This window comes from Mustela putorius, unplaced genomic scaffold (assembly GCF_011764305.1).
Source record: "Mustela putorius furo isolate JIRA1106 unplaced genomic scaffold, ASM1176430v1.1 tig00000785_pilon_pilon_pilon, whole genome shotgun sequence".
NCBI classification, from domain to species: Eukaryota; Metazoa; Chordata; class Mammalia; order Carnivora; family Mustelidae; genus Mustela; species Mustela putorius.
The window spans coordinates 6,713,329-6,734,736 of NW_025421480.1; the positions used below are offsets into that span (position 1 = coordinate 6,713,329).

At 41.4% G+C, this 21,408-nt stretch overlaps 1 protein-coding gene across 8 annotated transcripts in view; it reads left to right on the plus strand.

The window, feature by feature from the left end:
• SDCCAG8 (SHH signaling and ciliogenesis regulator SDCCAG8) overlaps positions 1–21,408 on the plus strand; it is a 229,621-nt gene that overhangs the window by 137,560 nt on the left and 70,653 nt on the right. For 6 of the 8 annotated variants that reach the window (XM_013058426.2, XM_004756777.3, XM_004756779.3 and 3 more), the window contains 3 exons: positions 7,322–7,449; positions 9,511–9,619; positions 18,950–19,081. In XM_013058426.2, coding sequence (XP_012913880.1) covers positions 7,322–7,449; positions 9,511–9,619; positions 18,950–19,081 — 369 coding nt within the window. The remainder of the gene's footprint in view (positions 1–7,321; positions 7,450–9,510; positions 9,620–18,949; positions 19,082–21,408) is intronic. The other 2 variants (XM_045084742.1, XM_045084741.1) reach the window with 1 other exon arrangement.

Here is a 21,408-nt window from a genome sequence, read left to right on the forward strand (position 1 = left end):
TTTAGGTACTTACCTTCCAGATAAGATATACGTGTCTTATCTTCTAGGATTTTGTGGCCAGGTTGAGGCCAGAGATGTAGTTGTACACCTTTCAATGCCTTTTTTTTTTTTTTTTAAGATTTTATTTATTATTTGACAGAGAGAGAGACACACAGCGAGAGAGGGAACACTAGCAGAGGGGAGTGGGAGAGAGAAAAGCAGGCTTCCCGCTGAGCTGGGAGCCCTATGCGGGGCTCCATCCCAGGACCCTGGGATCATGACCCCAGCCCAAAGCAGATAACTGAGCCACCCAGGTGCCCTCCTTTCAGTGCTTTGTTAAGGCCAATGAATTTCATTAAGGAGGAACAACTAACTGACAGTGTCACTGTAGGAGGAAGTGACCCAATAACATATGGGACAAATGGAGAAGGAGAAGGGAACCATCTTGGAATTCGGCTGTCCAGGTGGATATATAGGTATTAAAAGACACACACTTAGGGATAATCTAATTATTTCAAAGATCTTGTTGTCCTTTTAGGCTTCTCTCATTTCTCTGCGCCCCCTAATGAACTGGAGATCGAAGCATAAGGATTTGTGCTGTGGACTTGAGAGTCAGGTCGGCCTGGATTTCCTGGTTCTGCCCCTTAATAACTAAGAGATTCTGAACAAGTAACATTACCTTTCTTGGCCTTGGTTTCTTCATTTATAAAGTAAGGACAATAAGAGAATCTACCTCAGAGGGTTGCTATGAGGATTAAACGAAAGGATAACTGTGAAGAGCTTAGCCCGTGGTAAGCATTAATAAATAATAACTTACTAAAATTATTAATCCTTTAAGGTAGGATTTTTTTCTGCTCTATTTGAATGAAGAACCCCAAGATTAAATAAAGTTACTTGTCCATGGCCACACAGGTAATAAGAAAGTGAATGCCATTTTTCGACACTGTAGCTATGTGTTTTCTACTGTATTCTATTGCTCCTCAAGATGTAATTTTCCCAGAACAGAGGAAATCAACTGAAACTGGTGTGTATGCATTTGTGTAAAGCTGAATAAATAAGTAAAAATAAAAATTAAAAAAAAAACACAAAGCAACCAAAACTGTAAGCAAATATTTAATTCTAGTTCACAGTAGATATGCTTTCTTTTTTTCTTTTTTTTAAGATTTTATTTATTTATTTGACAGACAGAGATCACAAGTAGGCAGAGAGGCAGGCAGAGAGAGAGGAAGGGAAGCAGGCCCCCTGCTGAGCAGAGAGCCTGACGTGGGACTTGATCCCAGGACCCTGAGATCATGACCTGAGCCGAAGGCAGCAGCTTAACCCACTGAGCCACCCAGGCGCCCCAACAGTAGATATGCTTTCTGTAGTAGATCAGCAATTCTGAAAGTACTCTCTGTGTATATTGTATAAGATTGAACAAAAGAGTAAACATGTTGAAGACAATGGGAGCCACGTTTCTCACTGTCGAGGAGGAAAGTTATAGTGATGGAAAGAGGGGAACTAGGTTCTACCTATGTTGTTGGATCAGAATTGGAGAGATTGGTGTGAATGTACATGTACTATTAGTATAAACATATACTAATTGTATATGGCCATATACATACACTAATTGTATATGTATATAAACATATACTAATTGGAAAAATACTTATATATTTACACATTTATATGTATATTCCCATCCTGGTCCTGTCTACTAAGGTGACCTAGGAGCAGACTTCTTGGTAGCAGTGTATACCACATGATGATAGATCTTGGTTTCTACATACTATTCTCCACTAAAAGGCAGAAGAGTTCCTTGGACAAAAGCTGATCCCAAGACTTGGGAGCCTGAAACATCTTGGTGGGGGTTGAAAGCCAAGAAGTTCATAGGGATAATAGAGATATAGGAAACAGCTTGAAGGGGTTCGCACGGGCCAAATCTAGGATGAGTTGAACCAAAAAAAAAAAAAAAAAAAGACCACAATAGATTATAGCCCGCTGAGTAAAAAAAGAATCCATGACTCCATGCTAATATCAATGAATTAATAATGGGAGAGAAAGGAAAGCCCGTTCTTACAGCACAATGTCAACTAATAAGTGAGAAAGAATGTTAGAGTAGAAGAGTCACCATTGGATATAAAACTCATAGATGAGAATTTAATGAGGAATAGGGTAATTATTTACATGGTCTTAGCATCTCCCAACAAATTACCTCTGAATTACAAAGAGGGAAATAATAGCTTTATAGTGGAGAAGCTTGGGAGAGGCCACCTAACCAGTGTTGTGCCAGGATTGGCTCACACCGGCTTGTGAAAGCCAACTGTGTGTATTTCTTCCTAACTCCTTGTTCTCTGATGTTACATTGGTAACTTGAAACAGGCCGTGATAGAAGCATTTACACTGAAAATTGGTAAACACTGCAAATAAGCAGTTTCCCCCCTCTGGGGATCAGTTATTAAACATGTTAATAGCACAGCAATGACATTAACCAAATGATCAAAGAGAATATCGCCAGTGTTGGGACACATGGACATCATGTGTCTTAACTCACAATGACACCCCTACCTTCCTGCTGCTTTTCTCTATAATACCATCAAGAATGGCTCTCAGCTGGTAAGCATGTTATGCCTCATAATTTTGTCATACCAGTATTCTACTATCACGGAGCTCTGGGTATTGTACTTTGGAAGGGAAACACCATTTCACCAAAAGGGTTGTATGTTTAATACTCCAACTGCAGCCCTAGTGAAAAGGTAACTAGAATCATGGCATATGGGATTGGTGCCTCAAATCACCACCGCTATAGGCCCCATGCTCATGTTATACTTGAAGCCTTCATCATTTCTGTCCTAGACTCATCGATGAACTTTAGGATCATCAGAAACTTTTTTTTAAAGATTTTATTTATTTATTTGACAGACAGAGATCACAAGTAGGTAGAGAGGCAGGCAGAGAGAGAGGAGGAAGCAGGCTCCCCACTGAGCAGAGAGCCCGATGCGGGGCTCCATCCCAGGACCCTGAGATCATGACCTGAGCCAAAGGCAGAGGCTTAACCCACTGAGCCACCCAGGTGCCCCAGATCATCAGAAACTTTTAATCCTTCAATGTTGCTATAAAATTTAGAATGTCCTTTAAAAAATCTAATAAGTCATTTTTGCTGTGACGTGAACATTTTAGAAATAGCAGGATTTAAAATAATAAATGATACAAAAATTTGAGGATCAAAAACATAGAGTGAATTCTTCAGTCCATTTCTTTAATGGGATGGTAAATATCATTGCAGACATTTTTAGAGAATATAATGAGCCAAAACTGTCATTGGAAAAAAGGAGTGACAATACCTCTCTGTGTACTTAGTCCATGTTTGAGGACTGTCCAGTGCTTGTGTACTTCCTTTAACTATTGACTGTCATCAAGAAAACGTGGACATGCCCACATATGGCCACTGGGGATGGTGAGTAACTTGGAGACGACGGTAGATGTTCCTATTCTACTGCCTTTGCTCCTTTTTAAAATCAGCTCTATGGAGGTCAATTTAAATATAATAAAAATCACCAGTTGTAGGTGTGCAAGAAAAAATATTTGGACAAATATATACAGAGGTGAAACCATCATAATCCTGACACAGAACACTTCTGTCAGCCCTAATGTCCCTCACGCCCCTTTGTTCCCTCACACACACACCCTGTTCTTAGATCCTACGGCTCTAGTGTTTACTTTTCTAGAATGTCATGTAAATGAAATCATACAATATGTTTTCAGGTCTGGCTTCTTTAACGAAGCATCCTGCCTTTGAGGCTCACCCGTGTGTGCTACTTACAGTAGCTGTTCCTTTTTATTCCTACAAGTCCCAGTAGCCCCACAAGGCGATACCACCAGTTTAACCAGTTAGCGGTTAGTGGGCATTTAGATTGTTTCCAGCTTTTAGCTGTTATGGCTAACTCTTTCAGCCCTGTTTTAACCACAACCAAGAAATTGTTCCTTACTGCCATCGCTTTTATCCCAGTTGATCAAAGACGGCTAACTACAAGTTTGATGAAGCGAGATCGTCAGTGTTCTGAGTGCGAGCTGAAAGAAACCCAGGTGGGGGAGACTGGTACAGCCACCCTTCCTGACGCTCTCCTACCCAGCTGGCACTGGCCTCTCATTTTCTTTGCTTCGGTAGCTTTCCCCCTTGTAGATTTCTTTTGGTGTGTTCCACCGTCTGCTTCCGGTTTTAGCCATTTTGAAGTCCCTGTCGGGAACAAGAGCTCTGCCATATTTATCTGTTTGACCCAGCGCCTAGCGGAGTGCCTTTCACATAATAAGAGTTATGATAAATATTAAACGAATTGAATTGGGTTCTTCTCTAATCCCTCCCTTGGATACATAAGTGGTTTTTATGAGTTCTTTCGATCCACCATTGCATTGCCTCTAGAGCGCCATAAAATAGGTTTCCCTAAATCAGAATATTTCAAATCCCTCCTCTGCCTTCACATCACTTACAATGTAACCTTCGAGCCTGTGGCTTCTCTCAGCTGTAATGTGAGAGGATTTGATTAAACAGATCTGAGATTCCCTTTCAGTTCTAACATTCTAAGGTTTTATAAAAAGCCTACTATGTCAGAAGGAACCTGCGAGGGGAGAAGGCGCCACAGAAGGAAAGGGGGCTAGAGGGAGGGAAGAGGAAAGTCAAGCTATGCCGTGTCTTTGTGCAGTGAAAACAATGTTAACTAGACTACTGGTGATCATTCATACTTGTACAGATATCGAGCCATTGTGTTGTACACCTGAAACTAATAGATGTCAATTATACCTCAATTAAAAATTACAAAACAACATGTTTCTTAAATAGAATAAAAATTGGAGAAGCACTCAAGAAACAAAACTTGGTGTATGATACAACATTCGTTGGTATAGTATTGGGGTTTTTTTAGATTTTATTTAGGTATTTGAGAGAGAGCTTGTATACAAGTTGGGTCGGGGGGTGGGGAACAGAGGGAGAGGGAGAAGCAGGCTTCCTGGTGAGCAGGGAGCCCAAGGTAGGGCTCCATCCCAGGACCCCAGGATCATGATGGATCACCTAGCCTTCTCAGTATGCATTCTTTTAAATTGTCTTATTTTATAAGGAAAACTACGATAACGATGGTTATTTTTTTCCATAGTCAATTTAGAATATCAGTTATGAGGCAACTTCGCATGCTAAAAATTGACGTTGAGACTGGCAACCCCTTTATGTAAGAGAACCATAGCCCTGGTTTGCAAAGGCTCTTGTCCTGGCGTGATTATCAGTAGCGCTCCTTTTCACTCTCCAGTGGATGCTGGTTTTGAGCAGTGCACTGTCCAGCTACCTGGTTATTAGTGGTCTCAGAGCCTCACATCTCCCTGCCTGTAACCAGGGGTCTGACCTCGGGGTGGTCCCTCAGTGGAAGAGTCCACAGTGCTCTTTTTAGGCTGATTCCTTGCACAGCAGGGTCTCTAGCTGGCGAAGCCACTAGAACCACTCTCTTCCAGGCACTCTGCTCTTTGACATGTCTGAAAAGTTTTTGCCTCCTCATTCCAGCCTTGAGCAGATTCCCCAGCCTCGGTAAAGACAGCATCTTCCCTTCCCCCAGGGCAAGGGTCTAAGAACATCTATTCATTCATTAAGCCTTCACTGCCCGCTGCTGGTGTGCCAGTCCTGAGCTGGGCTCCGGATTTAGAGAGACAGAGATGACAAGAAGCAGTAAGTCAAGTGTGACTAACGCCATCGTAGTGGGACGTATTCATTTACAACATATATTAAGGTCACCGAGGAAGGAATACTTAATTTCGAAGAGAATGGACGGAGAGGGGAGAATTTTGAGCAGACCTTAAAGGAGTAGTGTTCACTGAGCAGAGGGACAGGGGTGGGCAAGGGATGCAGGGGAGGAACAGGACGCAGGGGGGGGGAAGCCATCCCAGGAAAACAGAGAGACATATGCAGTGGTCCATGGGCAGAAGACGCATGGTGTGACTGGGAAGGCAAAAAGTGGCCTAGTGTATCTGTTTGTTGCAATATACCGGTTTGGAACTGAGTGTGAGGGAAGACCTTGGAGCAGGTCCAAGGGGGGCTGTTATTAGATGCACCAGAAGGGACCTTATTTCACATTTAGCGTGGACTCCTGATGTTCCGGTTGAGTGAGGTATGGGTATAGATTCCTCCTGAACTTTTATACTACAACATTACCGCATGCGTTGACCAGTTTCAATACAGACTTTCCTTATGTTGCTTTATAATTAGAAGCCAATGAATCGAAGCTCCACAGCGGTATGTAGACGACTAGTGATAGCTTTATGGAATTGTTTATTTTTAGTTTGGCAAAGGCAAGGCAGTAAATATCTCAATTAGTAAACTAAAACAGCACGGATGAGAAATGCCCACAAGGAGATAGGAGTTAGAAATAACTAAGTCAGTTAATTAAAGGACCTCATTTCACTTACCTGTGTTTAGAGTATAAGGAACCAACCTAATGTGTGTGTGGGGGGGGTCAGTGTCGCTGTCAGAGGTGTGGTCCTGTCTTCTAATTGTTCAGACAGTTAGTTTCTGTCTTTAGGAAACACTTTAGAAGCGGAATAACCCATCTCACTGGGTCAGTAATCCCATCACCACGGGTAGGACATTGTCTTGGACTATGGGATATTCTCATCCTGCAAACTTGCTTCAATGTGAACCAAAAGGGGTCTTCATTAGGAAGTGCTGGGGGAAGTTACTTGTTCTCGTGGTCATATTTCTGTTCCCATTACGTGGCCTAATATGTGAAAACGTTTAACGAAAAATGCAGAACCATTTCCCTGCTCCTGGATAAGATTCCCTAGACTCTATCTGAGATTCCGTTTTAAGTTGGGGAGGAAAAGCAGAGGTGGTCTACAAAGCTGAGTTTCAAAAATTTAAGTTGTGGTGTATTGAACCGTGCCGTTCGTAGGACTGCAAGATCTGTAGGAAGTATGGACCGTTCAAAAGTTAAAACACGGGATGGTGGCCCAGAATGTTGACAGTCTTACTGAAAAGGAAGTTTGTGTTTTCAGGTTACGAAATACTAGTATTTGGATATCACGATTTCTTGATTTTTGGAAGTTGTATCCTGGAATCTGTTTCAATTTATGGCATGTATTAAACACAGCATGAAAGGCCCTTTGGCTCTCCTCCCCCAGGGGGCCAGGGTTGAGGGGGATGGGGGGTTGGGGGGAGGGGAGAGGGAGCTGGGACGGTGGAAGGGTAGGGGAACAGGGGGTCTGACAAAGATTGTTATCTTCTGCTTCACAGTTTACTGCATTCAGCTCTCCGTGGTCTGTAGGGGAAATGGTGAGGCTCGGTGCGTGTGTAGATGACATTTCTGTCTGTCTCCTCTCTGCTTTGTAGACTGGAAAAAGATAGCATTCAGCAGAGCTTCAGCAACGAAGCAAAGGCCCAAGCCCTTCAGGCCCAGCAAAGAGAGCAGGAGCTGACACAGAAGATACAGCAAATGGAGGCCCAGCACGACAGAACTGGTAGGTGGTAGGAGAGATTAGAGCCTGGGCACTGGCTCACAAGCCAGGCCCACGCCTTACTGTGAAATGACATCAGGAACACCTGTAACCTTTGGCTGGCCGAAGGGAGCAGATGCTAACTACACCGGAGATTCCGAATTACATATTAGTTAGCGTTTAAAAGAGAAAATGGAAAGTATTGCCCACTGTCTGTTGATTTCAGAGTGCCGCTCTCACATCTGTTGCACCATCTGGATTATGAGTTTATTTACCTGTGTTCAAGAAACGTAAAGCTGAGAGAGACCACAACAAAGTAGAAAAACAAAGGGCTTGTTTTTGGCTGGGTTTTCAGGCACACATGTTATATAAAAAAATAGCATCAGAAGCTCTGCGGGAAATGCTCTGAGCTTACAGTTAGAGTCTCCTGAATAGCATTGAACAGTTCCCACAGTACACACATTATAGCTCCTCTAAAAGCCTAATGAGTTTGCTTCAGCATCCAAACTGGAGAAAAGCTTTAGCCATTAATCGGTTCTTAATTCACTGTCGCAGCTGGATGTAATTCAGTGGCTCCAAATTGATATGTTCCTTTATTTAATCTTTGCAGCTTCGAACATTTTTAGCATTTGTATGATTTCCCCACCTCCCCCAGCCCAATCTAGAGTGATGTTTAATCCTTTGCATTCTTCAAGTTCTCAAACTGCTGTGAAAATTCACTAATACAAGGCATTGACCACAGCTGGCAGCTTGGCTAAAAATCGCCATCTTTCATCACATCGGTGCTGTTTCGCAGACGGAGTTGGCCAGTAACTCTTCACCTTTCATTTGAAAGTAAAATGCACTTTTGTTCGAAGCAGGCAGTTTGATGCGTTCAGCTGGAGTGTTCTGTAGCTCCTTTCACTTTCGAGTTGTGTGTTCACAGACAGTGTGAGTCAAAACAAGACTGCGTCAGTCATTATAATTCCACACCGCATACTCTGAGCTGATTGTCCTATTAAAACAAAAGTTTAATTGATCCTGCCTCTTCCAGAAAAGTGTTGCTTAATTTCTAGTGCCTTGATTTATTTTGCTTTGTAGGCTCTATGCTTTTTGCCAGTCAGTGGCTGAAATCAGAAAGAAAGCCTGACACATAAAGATAATTTTCACATGATCTCGTGTACGCTGTATTTGATGACAGGGTAAAAAAGCGAGTGCTCATCCTATAGGTGAGAAATGGTAACATAACCTCCGTTAAGTCATCCGTTTGCTCATAAAGAGGCAAATGTCATACTGACCCACATGATACCCTCCTGCATTTTCCCAGACTCAGGAGGTGTTTTTCCACTAAAAGTAAGAGGAGGAAATTCCAGGAAAAATTAGTGTTTGCCCCTCCTGCTTGCAGGATTCTAGTGATCAAGGAGTCTTGGGCAGAATCTCTAAGTGCTGCGTGAGAGAATTTAACGGCTAAGACCACCTTAAGAACACTCCTTTTATTTTGCACAAAAATCCCACGCTCTCTTCAATTCCCTGACCAGATCTTCAGTGATACTCATACTGTTGACAATGAAATCCAACTTCTAGGGAAAATTTTGTTATTTTTCCTTCATAATGAAAGAAGCATATACAAGAGGTGGGGATAGTGAGATATATGTGGGCAAATACGAGACATAAAGCAGGAATTACAGTATAGAAGAGAGTTCCTCTGTTATTTTAAAGTTGCAAATTATCTAGTTGTGATCATTCTTGACACTGTTTATAGTGAAATTGTCAAAATAAAAATACAATATCGTGCATATTACAAAGACATAAGCATCCACGGCTCCACTTGACATAATCTGACACTTTATCGACACGTTGAAACGTTCCCCCAAGCTGGTATGATTCAAACTGTTTCCGGGGTGTAATTATTAGAAAAATTAATGCCTCCCAAATTTAGTGTCTTGCCAGGTGAGTCGTCCTTGACTTTGAGGACACTGAAATTGACCTAGTGGCTTATAGGAAATAGGTAGTGGTCTTAGCACTTTGACTGGTCTACATAGGAAGCCTTCCAGAGTTACAACCATAAACATCTTACATTGGTGGGGGCTTTATTGTTATTTCTAGAAAATGAACAGTATTCATTGCTGACCTCCCAGAATACATTTTTGATAAAGTTGAAGGAAGAGTGCTGTACATTAGCCAAGAAACTGGAGCAAATCTCTACAAAAAGCAGGTGGGTAATATTATACAATACTTATACAATACTGAGCACTGTTTGTGTGAATACTGTCACTTTTTTCTTAAAAAAAACCAGCATTTCCACTGTTTGAGGCTGATATCGACATTAGATATGTGTTGATGTATTTCCTGTGAAAATATTTCCTCTGAATGGACAATTTCTTCATACACACATTTCTAAAGTGTCCGTATAGACAGGAAGTAAAACCAGACCATCCTCTCATTCTCCTAAAATTGATTCGTTTTATTAGAACAACTGTCATTCGTTTTGTAGGTACACTGCTCTTTTTTAAAATACATCGATTGGGATCTTTGTGAATTACTTTCTGCACATTTCCTAATCAGGTTATTTCCATGAATGAGTGATTTTATATTCTAAATGATAAAAAGCCTGAGTTCTCATCTCAGCTCTGAGAGTAACTGTGTAATCTCAGACAAATTTACTTGACCTGCTTCAACTGTGATTTCCTCTTGTAAATGAATGGTATTGGACAGAATCACTTCAAATTGAACTATAAAAGGTGTCACTCACGTAAACAAACCAGATATCAGATGTCCCATTAAAATACAACCCAATGGAAAACTAACCTATAGATCTCTTCTGTATTTTTCGGAAGTTCACTTTGATCTACACAGAGCAAGCAGTAGGGCTCAGCAAACAAACTTCTGCCTCAGGTATCCCATTCAGAAAGAATAGAATTTCCTAGAGAATCAGAGCATATCCAGTCACCCTGAGCTCTGTCTTGGGTTCCTGCATCAATGAGTGGCTTAGCTGTTGGACTCCCCATCCCTGAATCCTTTGGGGAATCACTGGGATGATGAATCCAGTTCTTTTTGCTCACCGGAAGGCAGAGGTTCCTATAAAGCTTCCAGAATGTGCTCTGACATGTGCCCCTTCTTAACAAATACTAATTAAAGATCTTATTTGGGTAGAGAAGATCTCAGGGTGCCAAAATAACAGATATCTTCAAGAAGATTGATAAGGAAACCCAAATGATTTTGTCATAGGACAGACCTTCATAATATATCACCAGTAGTTGCTGCTAACTAGAAATAGTAGATTTGCTTCACATAAGCTCAAATCTAAGTAATTCATTAGAAACAAACAAGCAAAAAAAAAAAAAACAGATCATTACAATTTAAGAAAAAACTGCATTGATCTGGTACTTTAAAGAGTGTCATCTTAAGATCGCTTTGTGATTGACTATTATCTTACTCTCTAAGGAGACATAATTCCGGAAATGGCAGCTTGTAAAGGAGAAGGAGGTGTACTATCTGCTCAATATATATTATTTAATTCTTACAACTTGAGACAGGAATTATTACCTTCTTTTACATGTGAGGGAACCAATACTCACAGTGTTTAAATGGCTGGGAAGTGGGAGAGCTAGAGTTCTACTATAGATATTTCTAGTTCCAAGGCCTATGATCTTTCTTGTAAGAAGAGAAAGAAGTAAGAATTTTATGTCTATTACCAAAGAAAATCCAGGCCGAAGCAGCTATGATGAGTAAGTCTGGAAAAGAAAAGATATTCTTTAAATCCCCATGGGGAAGTAGGCATGCTCGCCGTGTGAGGGTAAGCCTGGGAGCCTGGGTCCGCCTATGCCCTGTGTCCTGTGTCCTCTTTCTTCTGCTCTAGATCTGTCCATTTATCCTGAATTGATCTAGTGAGACTGAGCCTCAGCCCCGAGCCCCCTTCCCTTGCTTCAGATTCCCCCAGTTCCTGACCAACGCTTTGCTGACTGGGCGTGCGTCTGTCTGTCTGATATGTACCTGGCACGCGGTACGTACTTACTAAGTGAATGAAACAAGTATGGTTTTATCCCTCGTATCCTGACCTGGTCCCAACCTGTTCCTGTGTTGATGACAGGCAGGGTGCAGTGAAAACCACTTTGGAATTCAGAAAGAACTCGGTTCAAATCTCACTCTGCCACCGGGCTGCATGACCTTGGGTACCATGCCTAATCTCTCCAAACCTCAGCTTCTCCATCCCTAAGATATGTATATTTTTGAAATTTATTTTTATTTATTATTTAGAGAGAACATGAAGGTTGAGGGAACGAGAGGCAGAGAGAGAGGGAGAATCTCAAGCAGGCTCCATACTCAGTGCGGAGCCTAACCCCGAGATCATGACCTGAGCCGAAACCAGGAGTCAGGTGCTTAACTGACTGAGCCACCCAGGCGCCCCTAAGACATTTCTAAAACCATGTTGCAGGATTGTTGTGGGGATGAGAAATACTGAGAGATACACAGGTACACACATATGCATGCGCACAAATGGAAGGAGCCTCGCACGGGGCTTGACACACAGGAGTAGAACCACAGCAGATGGCACCGTTTTCAGACCGGGCCAGTTTGGATTTGACTTTGACCTAGCTATTATTGTCTTTTCCACGGGGGGTCTGAATGCCATTCTGACAGAGGTAAAGTCTATATCACAAGGAAAACCTTTTTAAAGGTAAATGAATCAGGAACTGTGCTTCCAGTTGTGTTTGGAGTCCTGCTCTGGGATGGCCTGTTTCGTAAATCTGAAGAATTGAAATAGATATCTACTGTATTTTTGCAAGTTTATCCAAAATAAGGGCAGGCCTAGCCCTTGTAAACACTCAAAGAATTGTTACTTATTATGGTTAAAACTTTTAAGAGTCCCCGAAGTTTATAAAATACTCATTTTGTGTGTCTCACGAGACCATGGTAGATATGATAAACTGATTTTAAGATTGGTCGTTTGTTGACTCTTAATTTCTTGTCCACGGAGTCTCTTTTCCCTCTGGCTCCCTCTACGAAAAGGATGATATTTTCAAACTTCATACAAAATGTATCATTTGATTTTGACATTACCTTTTGCTTTGAATTCACCTGTATAACTTGAAGGGCCCTGAATGTTTCTTTTTAAATACAGAGTATAAATTTATGAAGCCCTCTAGAAGCCTTCTGTACACCCTGTACTAAACTTTGGGGGTAAATGATTTTTTCCTGTGCTTTGAGGTGAGGAAAATCTTGGAGATTCTTGAGTTTTCTGAAGTGTTATCCTTGTGGGAGTTCAGTGTCCACAGTAATGAAACCTCATGGTAATTTCGAGCCAGCTTTCCCTCGGAATACTACAGTAAAATTTTTCTTCAAAGTGAGTGTATTTATTTTGTATTACTCAACAATCAGGAACAATTTTTGCGGCTCCCCTTTCCTCACTCAGGACATTTCTCGAGGACTTCTACATTATTTATAAGTCCCCGGACTAACTGAATGGCTCACACCGTTTATAATGAGCTTTATTCTTTCACTTGCAGATCTGGCCATTTGACCAGAGCCCGTGCTGTCCCTAGGAAGGCTGACAGTCTGGGCTCACTGTGCAAAAGCTCTGACTCGTTCCCCCGGCCTCAGGCTGCCCTGTGCAAGGGTTTAAAAACGGTCCCTCGGAGTGTGCCCGTCATACGTGTTTTCTCCCCAAGTAATGTGCGTGGTATTCCCGCAGCGCCTTGAGCTCCCGTTGTCTGCAAGCCCTCCCCAGTGATCAGCCTGGTACTCTCTGCCTGGCGCATTCCACACGGCTTAGGTAGTATCTGTAACTCCAGGGTTCATGAATGGCACGGCCCAATTTCGAACTAAAAATGAACTGCCGATTCCGTGCATTTGCTAGAGCTGGTTTCTGACCACAAGACGGGACAATTAATTCCATTTTGCTTTTAATTGGCACCAGGCAGGCACGCTGGCTGATTGTAGTTGACACTCTCATAAACTTTACCTACCCTTTCGTCTTTATTCCCCGGGACCCCGGGAGCTTATTACAGTCCTGGGGTTGTTTTTGAGGGTGGTAAGTGGAGCTATTGAAATATCTTTGGTACAACTGTGATTCCTGTTTATCAAAGTGAGGGAAGTGTTCCTTCTCCACAGGCGCTTGGATGAATCAGCAGTAAAATGTTTGCAGTACAGTTTGCAGGGCTGAGACCTCGGCCTGGGAAGAGCTGAGAAGTCATGGGCGCAGGAAGAATGAGCCTCCGCCTGCTGCAGGGGGGGCGATCAAGCCTGGGCCCGGTTGCAGCCCCTCGCACTCCGATATTGGAGAGACAGGCCAGCAAGGGAGGACAGAACCCCGGACTACGGGGTGGTTTGCGTCTCTTCTTTCTTTTCCTGTCACTGTCACTTTCTGGGTTGCTAGGCTTGCGGATGGATGTCTAACACTGCCCCTTGTGTATCTGTGATTCGCGTTTTGTAATTCAGAGGAACAATGGGAGTCCGTTGGGTCTCGTTATATATAATGGTTGGTTTAATTTGGTTCACTTCTATCTTGTTAATTGTAAATTGATCATTAAGATTTGAATTCTAATCTGTCACCAGGGTTGTGGGTATTGAGGCTAGAGCAATGATCCTGGTTTTAATCACTGATGATGAGAAACAAATTTTATAATTTTGGTACATATTGCAGTTCATATATTTTAACACTGTATTTTATGGTGTTATAAATATTGTTAAATGACTTTTAGTGTAGTTTTACTGTGTGGACTATAATGTATAAATTATATTACTGTTTTGGCAACAGTGAGTATCCAACTGTGTGAGTTTAATTGAAGTAAAGAACACACACCCGGCTGAACTATTTTTTTTCCCCCTGCATGTTTGGATGATGTTAGGTTAGGATGCTACAAAAATTATATTCTACAAGGAGAGACTCATATTGGCCTCTGCTAATTGTCACCAAAAATCAAGTGAGAATCTAAAAGAATAGAAAAGTAAAGGGTTAGGTTTTTCCTTTAAAAAAAAAAGCAATTATCTCTGTAATCCTAATTGTAGTAGTAAAATATTATACTTGGTGCAAGTGCCATCACACAATGTAACGGGTATATAAAAATGCAGGGAAAAGTTCATGCTTTTGTGAAGCAGAAATTACCTACATTTTCTATAAAAATGGATTAGAGACAATTATTCTTTTATATGACACTGGGATAATCATGCCACAGACATAATCTGGAACCAACACAGAGGCTTGTGCTGAAGTTTACTCTCTGAACTTTGCAAACTACTAGTTCTTTCAATATATGCCGGGCTCTAGACAGACAAATGATGATGTCCATGGACATTTGCCAAATTTTTATCCAACGCTGCAAGTTGGAAGGCAGATTACCATTATAAACAAAGGGAAATAAAACCCCCCAAATATGCAAAACAAACAAAAAAATCAGCCATGAAATACTTGATAATACTGTGCACTTTACAAGACAACATTTATCTTTTTGTGGTCATGTAAGGCATCCCCACTGTAGGGCATTTGGCTATAACTTACAAAGAAAAATTACGAAAAAAATTTCCTATGACATTACCACCTAGCGAAATATTCTTTGTCTGTGAGGCATCTCCTTGCACTGAGTTTGCGTGCGGATGTAAGTGTGGACATATGTATGTACACGTACATGCACCTGATGGGTGAGCTCCACTGCATATAAAGCCTGTATCCTGCTTTCCACTTATTGTTATCTGGTGAATCTTTATCTACATTCACTACTCTGGAAACCATTTTAATTGAATCATTTGTATGCATAATAATTCATTAGACATTTAAGATATTCCCAGTTTTTCCATACAATAATAATTGTATTGAATAATACAATATTTATGAATAATACAATAATAATTTTGTCCATTACTCTTAATTTTTGATAATTCCCTTAGCTGAGATGCCTAAAAGGGGGTTGCGGGTCCAGAGACTCTGACCTGTCTTTTTTCTGTTTCAATAATAATGAGCCCTTTCAAGGCTATTGATGTGGATGATTTTGCTCAAGTACGACACTAGATTCTCGGTTTACATGTACCCATGCAGTATGTGACACAAAGAGGTGAGATTTAGAAAGAAAACGTGAGAGGCAGTATAGCACAGTGGTTGGAACAAGCCCTTTAGAGCTGAGCAGGCCAGTGTTTGTATCTGGACTGGGCTAATCACCCTTTGGGTGACCTCAGGCAAGTCATTAAACCTATTTGCCTCACAGTGAAAAGGAAATAAACACTGACCTTGAAGAATTAATTGCGATCATTAATATAAAGGATGGATTCCACTGTCTGACCGAGTAGGCACGCATGCACTGAACAAATATTCAACTGGAATCTGGCTTTGTTATGCACATTTTGAACAATAGTAGAAATTGAGAATTTTATAAAGGTTGATTGACCTTTTCTATTTCTTCCTCTCTGAATATTTTTCATATTCCTCATGAAATTCATTGGAATTTTGATGGAGACTGGGATAACACTTTATTAAATGATGCTTCTCATCTTCATGTGTCTCATTTTTTTTCTGTGTTCCCAGTTCTTTTTTTAATTTTGAAAATTGTGTTCCCATTGCCTTTTGTTTTTCATGAAGGTTTTTCAAGATCAAAACGACTTTCAAAAATTTTTTTCCAGGGGCGCCTGGGTGGCTCAGTGGGTTAAAGCCTCTGCCTTCGGCCCAGGTCATGATCTCAGGGTCCTGGGATCGAGCCCCGCATCGGGCTCTCTGCTCGGCAGGGAGCCTGCTTCCCTCTCTCTCTCTCTGCCTGCCTCTCTGCCTACTTGTGATTTCTCTCTGTCAAATAAATAAATAAAAATCTTTAATAAAAAAAAAAATTTTTTTTCCAGGTGTATTGAGAAGTTATTGACATACATCACCGTCTGAGTTTATTAAGTACAGCATGATGGTGTGATTTGCATGTATTGTGACATGATGACCACAGTGGATTCAGTTAAAGTCACTTTATTTTTTGTCTTAGATATGTGCCCATTGTAAAAATTCAGAAAATATGGAAAAGGAAAATATAGTTTTTAAAAATTCCTAATTCTAACACCTCGAGATAATACATATTAATATGTAATATATACCTCCAAGTATTTTTAAGGGGGAAGAGGAAAGAGTATTTTTTAAATTATAAAATGGTATCACTTTATATATGCTGATTTTCAAATATTTTCCTTTCTTACCAATATATCATATTTTATCAGTAATTACCACCACCACCAAATAGCCCTCACTGTCAGAATAGCCTCTTGATATCCCTTTGTGTAAGTAATGCAGCCAATCTCCTGTTGACACATTTCTGGATTCAGTTTCCAGATATCAGGTTGCAGAGCAAGGTTGCTTCTAGAAAGAATGCTACTGTGAACGTTACAACTTTTTATGTGCAAAGGTTTCACATTTTTATATTATAAAAATCTGTTTCCCCTATGAATGCTCTTTTAAAAAGCGACTTTTTTTTTTTTTCCTGGGGAAGTACCTCAGAACAGATAAATACTTTTCTGCATGTTTTCCTAATCTGGTTTAAGGATATTTTGTTGTCTTTTTGGAATATTTTTTTGCATGTTGTGATAGGAGATACTATTCTTAGAAGAACACTCAATTAACAATTTTTTATAACTGCCTTAAGTTCTTGGATATTATATGTGATTTTGAAAAGAGAAACATAAATCATTATTAACTGATTTAGACTATTTCAAATATAAGTGAATTCTTATTAGGAGAAGCAAATGTAGACTGAGTGCTTGATGTGAGCTTGAACGAGATAATCCCTGCCCTCATGGATAATCTAGTAAGAAAGATGAGGCATCGAGCCACAGTTCAGAGGAATAAATTATAAGCTAATATATGCAGAAAAGCTGGGGATACTTTCCAAAAAATGCGCTGACATATTGAGAACTGCAAAGTATTAATCAGGGCAAGTTTCCTTTGAGGTGACACTGGAACCAGGATGAAAACAAAATGAGGGATGAGGAGAAGGGAAAGCCAGAAATCGCTTCGTACAGTGACGCCAGTTGGCCCCCGGGGATGAGTTCCCCAAGCAAATCCACGTGTCTCCTTGACCGGGAAGAAAAGACACTCCCACCTCACGGAGAAATCCTTTCTTTGGAGGGACAGAATTCTGCATCAGGGGTCCTACTTAACCTTCAAGAGACAAACTGGTCCTTAACTGCTCGCATTTTCTTATGCAAGAGCTTTAAACTTTGGGTGCCTGTGGGGCAGTGGCGCATGAGGAGATGACGGCCGCAGGATCCACGCTGAGCGAAAAGCGAGGATGACGATAGGGCTTTCCTCAGGTTTCTGATCTGCAGATCTCGAGACTTGAGGTGATCCTCCAAGATTCTGGAGAGGTGGCATATTTCCTGAGGGACACAAGCCATCCCCAAAGTAGCTAAACCTGTGATCCCACATGCAATGTGTGAAGGCAGGAAGAAGATTGGGTAAGTAGTACCCGTGGTGGCAAAGTGGGGGAAAGTGAACCGTATGTGTCCCCAGAGGGGGCGTTCGCATGGGAAGCAAGCTCATCTGCTCTTGGGATGCCAGAACGTGGAAGACAGAAGTGGTGGAGCACAGGACTGAAAGCGCAGTTGCTGGTTCCGCCCCCTGCCCCACACAGCCGGTGGCCGTCCCTCTTCCTCCCAGCAGATCAGGGACCTCCTCTCTGAAGACACCGAACGAGCAGGCTCTGGTTAGAATAGGGGCACTGAGCGCAGCAGAGGGAAAGTAATAGGAAGTCTGCGTTCTGGAAGATGAGATCCCCACCTATTTCCCACTGGCTCCTTAACCACTGGGGGTTAGGGTCAGACCCAGCGAGCAGGCAGCTGGAGAATTCTTCTCTTGAGAAGCAGAATGGCCACAGAGGGAAGAATGACAGATGTGGATATTAGAAATCTCCCACTGGAAAAGATGGCTTGACGTTCCTTCACTCCACACGCAAGGCCTCATCACACCAGCGCGCATGTGATCATGATGAGCTACTGAGCCAGCAAGGACCAATATTTAGGTAGTCACATGACGTACATATGCCTATTGCTTTAACTACACACCGGAATAGTAGTAATTCACGTGACAAGCTGGAGGTGGGGTGGGAGGGCGGGTAGAGGAATGCCATTTTTCATTATGCCTTTTGGAACCATATGATTTAAATCATGTGCCATTACATTAGCTATGTTAATTAAAAGAAACAATGCTCTATCATAGAGATTAGGCCTGGGGTTGCTCCTTTCACAGCGTGGTGGCTGGCCTGTAATAGGCACTCAGTAAATTTGGGGTATGAGTATGAATCCTTATTATTTTTGTGTCGTTCCTGGAAAAAGTCATCTCTTTCAGTAAGTCACTCTTCCTTTCTCTGTGTAGACTCTGTCTACCTCGTGAGGCCCTACAATGCTTATATCCCTCCACTAGACATTGTGCAATGTCTGAAATATTTCAATTTACATAACATAACTTTTATTTACACTGTTATTTTTAAGTATGGGGTTTAAGATAATGCTAAGTTTATATAGTAAAAGTGTGCTCTGGTGATAAGAACCTTTAATGTCTGTCACTTCTGTGTTTTCACTGCTCTAGGTCTGAAATCACTCAGCTCAATCAAGAGAAAATGTATACATACAACAAACTGGAAAAGTTACAGAGGAGAAACGATGAGCTGGAGGAACAGTGTGTCCAACACGGGAGACTGCATGAGATAATGAAGGAAAGGTAATCAGCTTTAGTAATCAACTGACATGCCGTATACTGGCGGTGTTTGGTTCAAAAGCAGAATGGAACTGATGCGCGGTAATGGAATTCATGGCCACAGTGGCACGTGAGGGATATGCTCAAAATCTGATACTCTTGAGCCTTGAGTTTTGTGCTTTCGTCACTTCTTCTAATACACATATCCCTCTTTACTATTCTCTAGAGAGCGTTGTAGGAAAACCATCTACCTTTAAGGTGTAAGTCGATAATGTAATATGGAGGACTTTCATAGAAATTAGTTTTAATGTGTTTTTTGTAAGATAAAACATAAAAAAGGTCTAAGAAGATTAAATATCTTTTTAAAAAAATATATTTATTCATTTACTTGAGAGAGAGGGAGTGCATGCTTGAATGAGGGCAGGGAGAGAGAATCCCTAAGGGGACTCCCTGCTGAGCGCAGAGCCTGATGTGGGACTGGATTCCATGACCCATGAGATCATGACCTGACCGAAACCAAGAGTCAAATGCTTAACCGACTGAGCCACCCAGGCACCCAAAGGTTAATATCTTTATCAGATATGCACTGATGGTGTTGCTTGAGACAGAATTTGACTCCGAAACCTTTTGATTCTCTCTCGGAGCAAGTCATGTGACCTCCCTGAGCATCAGTTTCTTCATCTATGTGCTGGGACTAATAATGGCCACTTTGCAGTTTGACACAAGGTCAAATGTGTGTTAAGCACCTGGCTTCTACTAGTCACCTACTAAATGGCACCAATGATATTCGCTGTCTTTTTCCAGACGAGGAGACGCAAGCTCAGAGAGACTAATGGATTTGCTCAAAGGGACGGGTTAAGGAGGCGGTAGAGTTCAAACTTGAATCTTGATGCTTTGACTCCAAATTCCTTTCCTTTTCAGTGCAGTTCTTTGTAATAAACCCAACCCCTTGTCATTTCCTATAAATTTGCCACTTAAAATTTCTATATAATGATGGATTCCCCAGGGAAAAAGAAACATCAGTATTTACACCATACGGTGAATGGATTGCTGAAGGTTTGGACTCCACATGGTGATCGCGTGCATAGCACCATGGGCGAGCTTGAAGGGGTTTTCTGGGTCTCCAGCCCCCTGTTCCTATCTGTTCCCCAGACACGCTGCAGCTTCTCTGTTTCAAAAGCAATTGTTGACATAATTGAGAGGAAAATGAAAATTTTTATAGACTCCTTTTTTTAAAAAATGTATTTAAAGTCAACATAGATTCCTTGGGGAGGGGATAAATACCTTATAACTTTGATCACTTGCTCAAAGGGAAAGGAAGGGAAGAAAGGCAGTTGGAAAATGGCACTGCTTTTCAGTCACCAAAATACTAAAATGTGGGTGGATTTGGGAGGTATTAATCATTCATTTATTTACTTGTTAAAATATTTACTTAGAGGGGCGCCTGGGTGGCTCAGTAGGTTAAAACCTCTGCCTTGGGCTCAGGTCATGATTCCCGGGTCCTGGGTCAAGCTCTGCATCAGGCTCTTTGCTCAGCGGAGAACCTGCCTCCCCTGCCCCCTCTCTGCCTGTGTCTCTGCCTACTTGTGATCTCTGTCTGTCAAATACATAAAATCTTTTTTTTTTTTTTTTAAATATGTACTTGGACACTGTTCTAGGTCAGACTAAAATATTTTGGGTTTTGTGGGCCACATGTGGTTTCTGTCACTAGGGCTTCTTTGTTTTCTTTTTTTTTATTTTACTGTCTTTTGAAAACAAAACCATTCATGACTAGAGGGCCAACAAAACAAGCCAGAGAATTTGGCCTGGTTTGGGCTGCAGTTTATTGCATATTGGGCAACCAGGGCATTTCGCTAATTTTTTTTTTCTTAAATTTGTATTAGAGTTCATAAACTGTACTCAGCCGTGTTGTCTTACCTTGAAACAAATGGGAAAGTAGCTGTTACTATCATCCATTTCCAGATGGATGACTGAGGCTCAGAAAGCTAAGTTGCTGACTAAAGGCCAAGCAGCAAATTAATCATTCATTCATTCAGCAGATACTTGCAATTGCTACCTTGTGCCGTGTTCTCCACCACATGCTGGGAATAAAATAACAAAGTAAATACAGTCCCCCGTTGTCATGAAATTTACAGCCTAATAGGGAAGATGAATACAGAGGAAATAATTTCTTAAATTTCTAGTTAATTACAGCAACAATTGGTTCTATGAAAGAGACATATACTTTGTGGTAAAAGCACCTTTAATAGGGGGACTTACCTGCTCAGGAAAAGTTTCGGTGGCAGAAGTGATGGTTGAGATGAATCTGTAAGCGTCAGGACAGGCATGGGCAGCCTTCTAGAGCCGGAGCT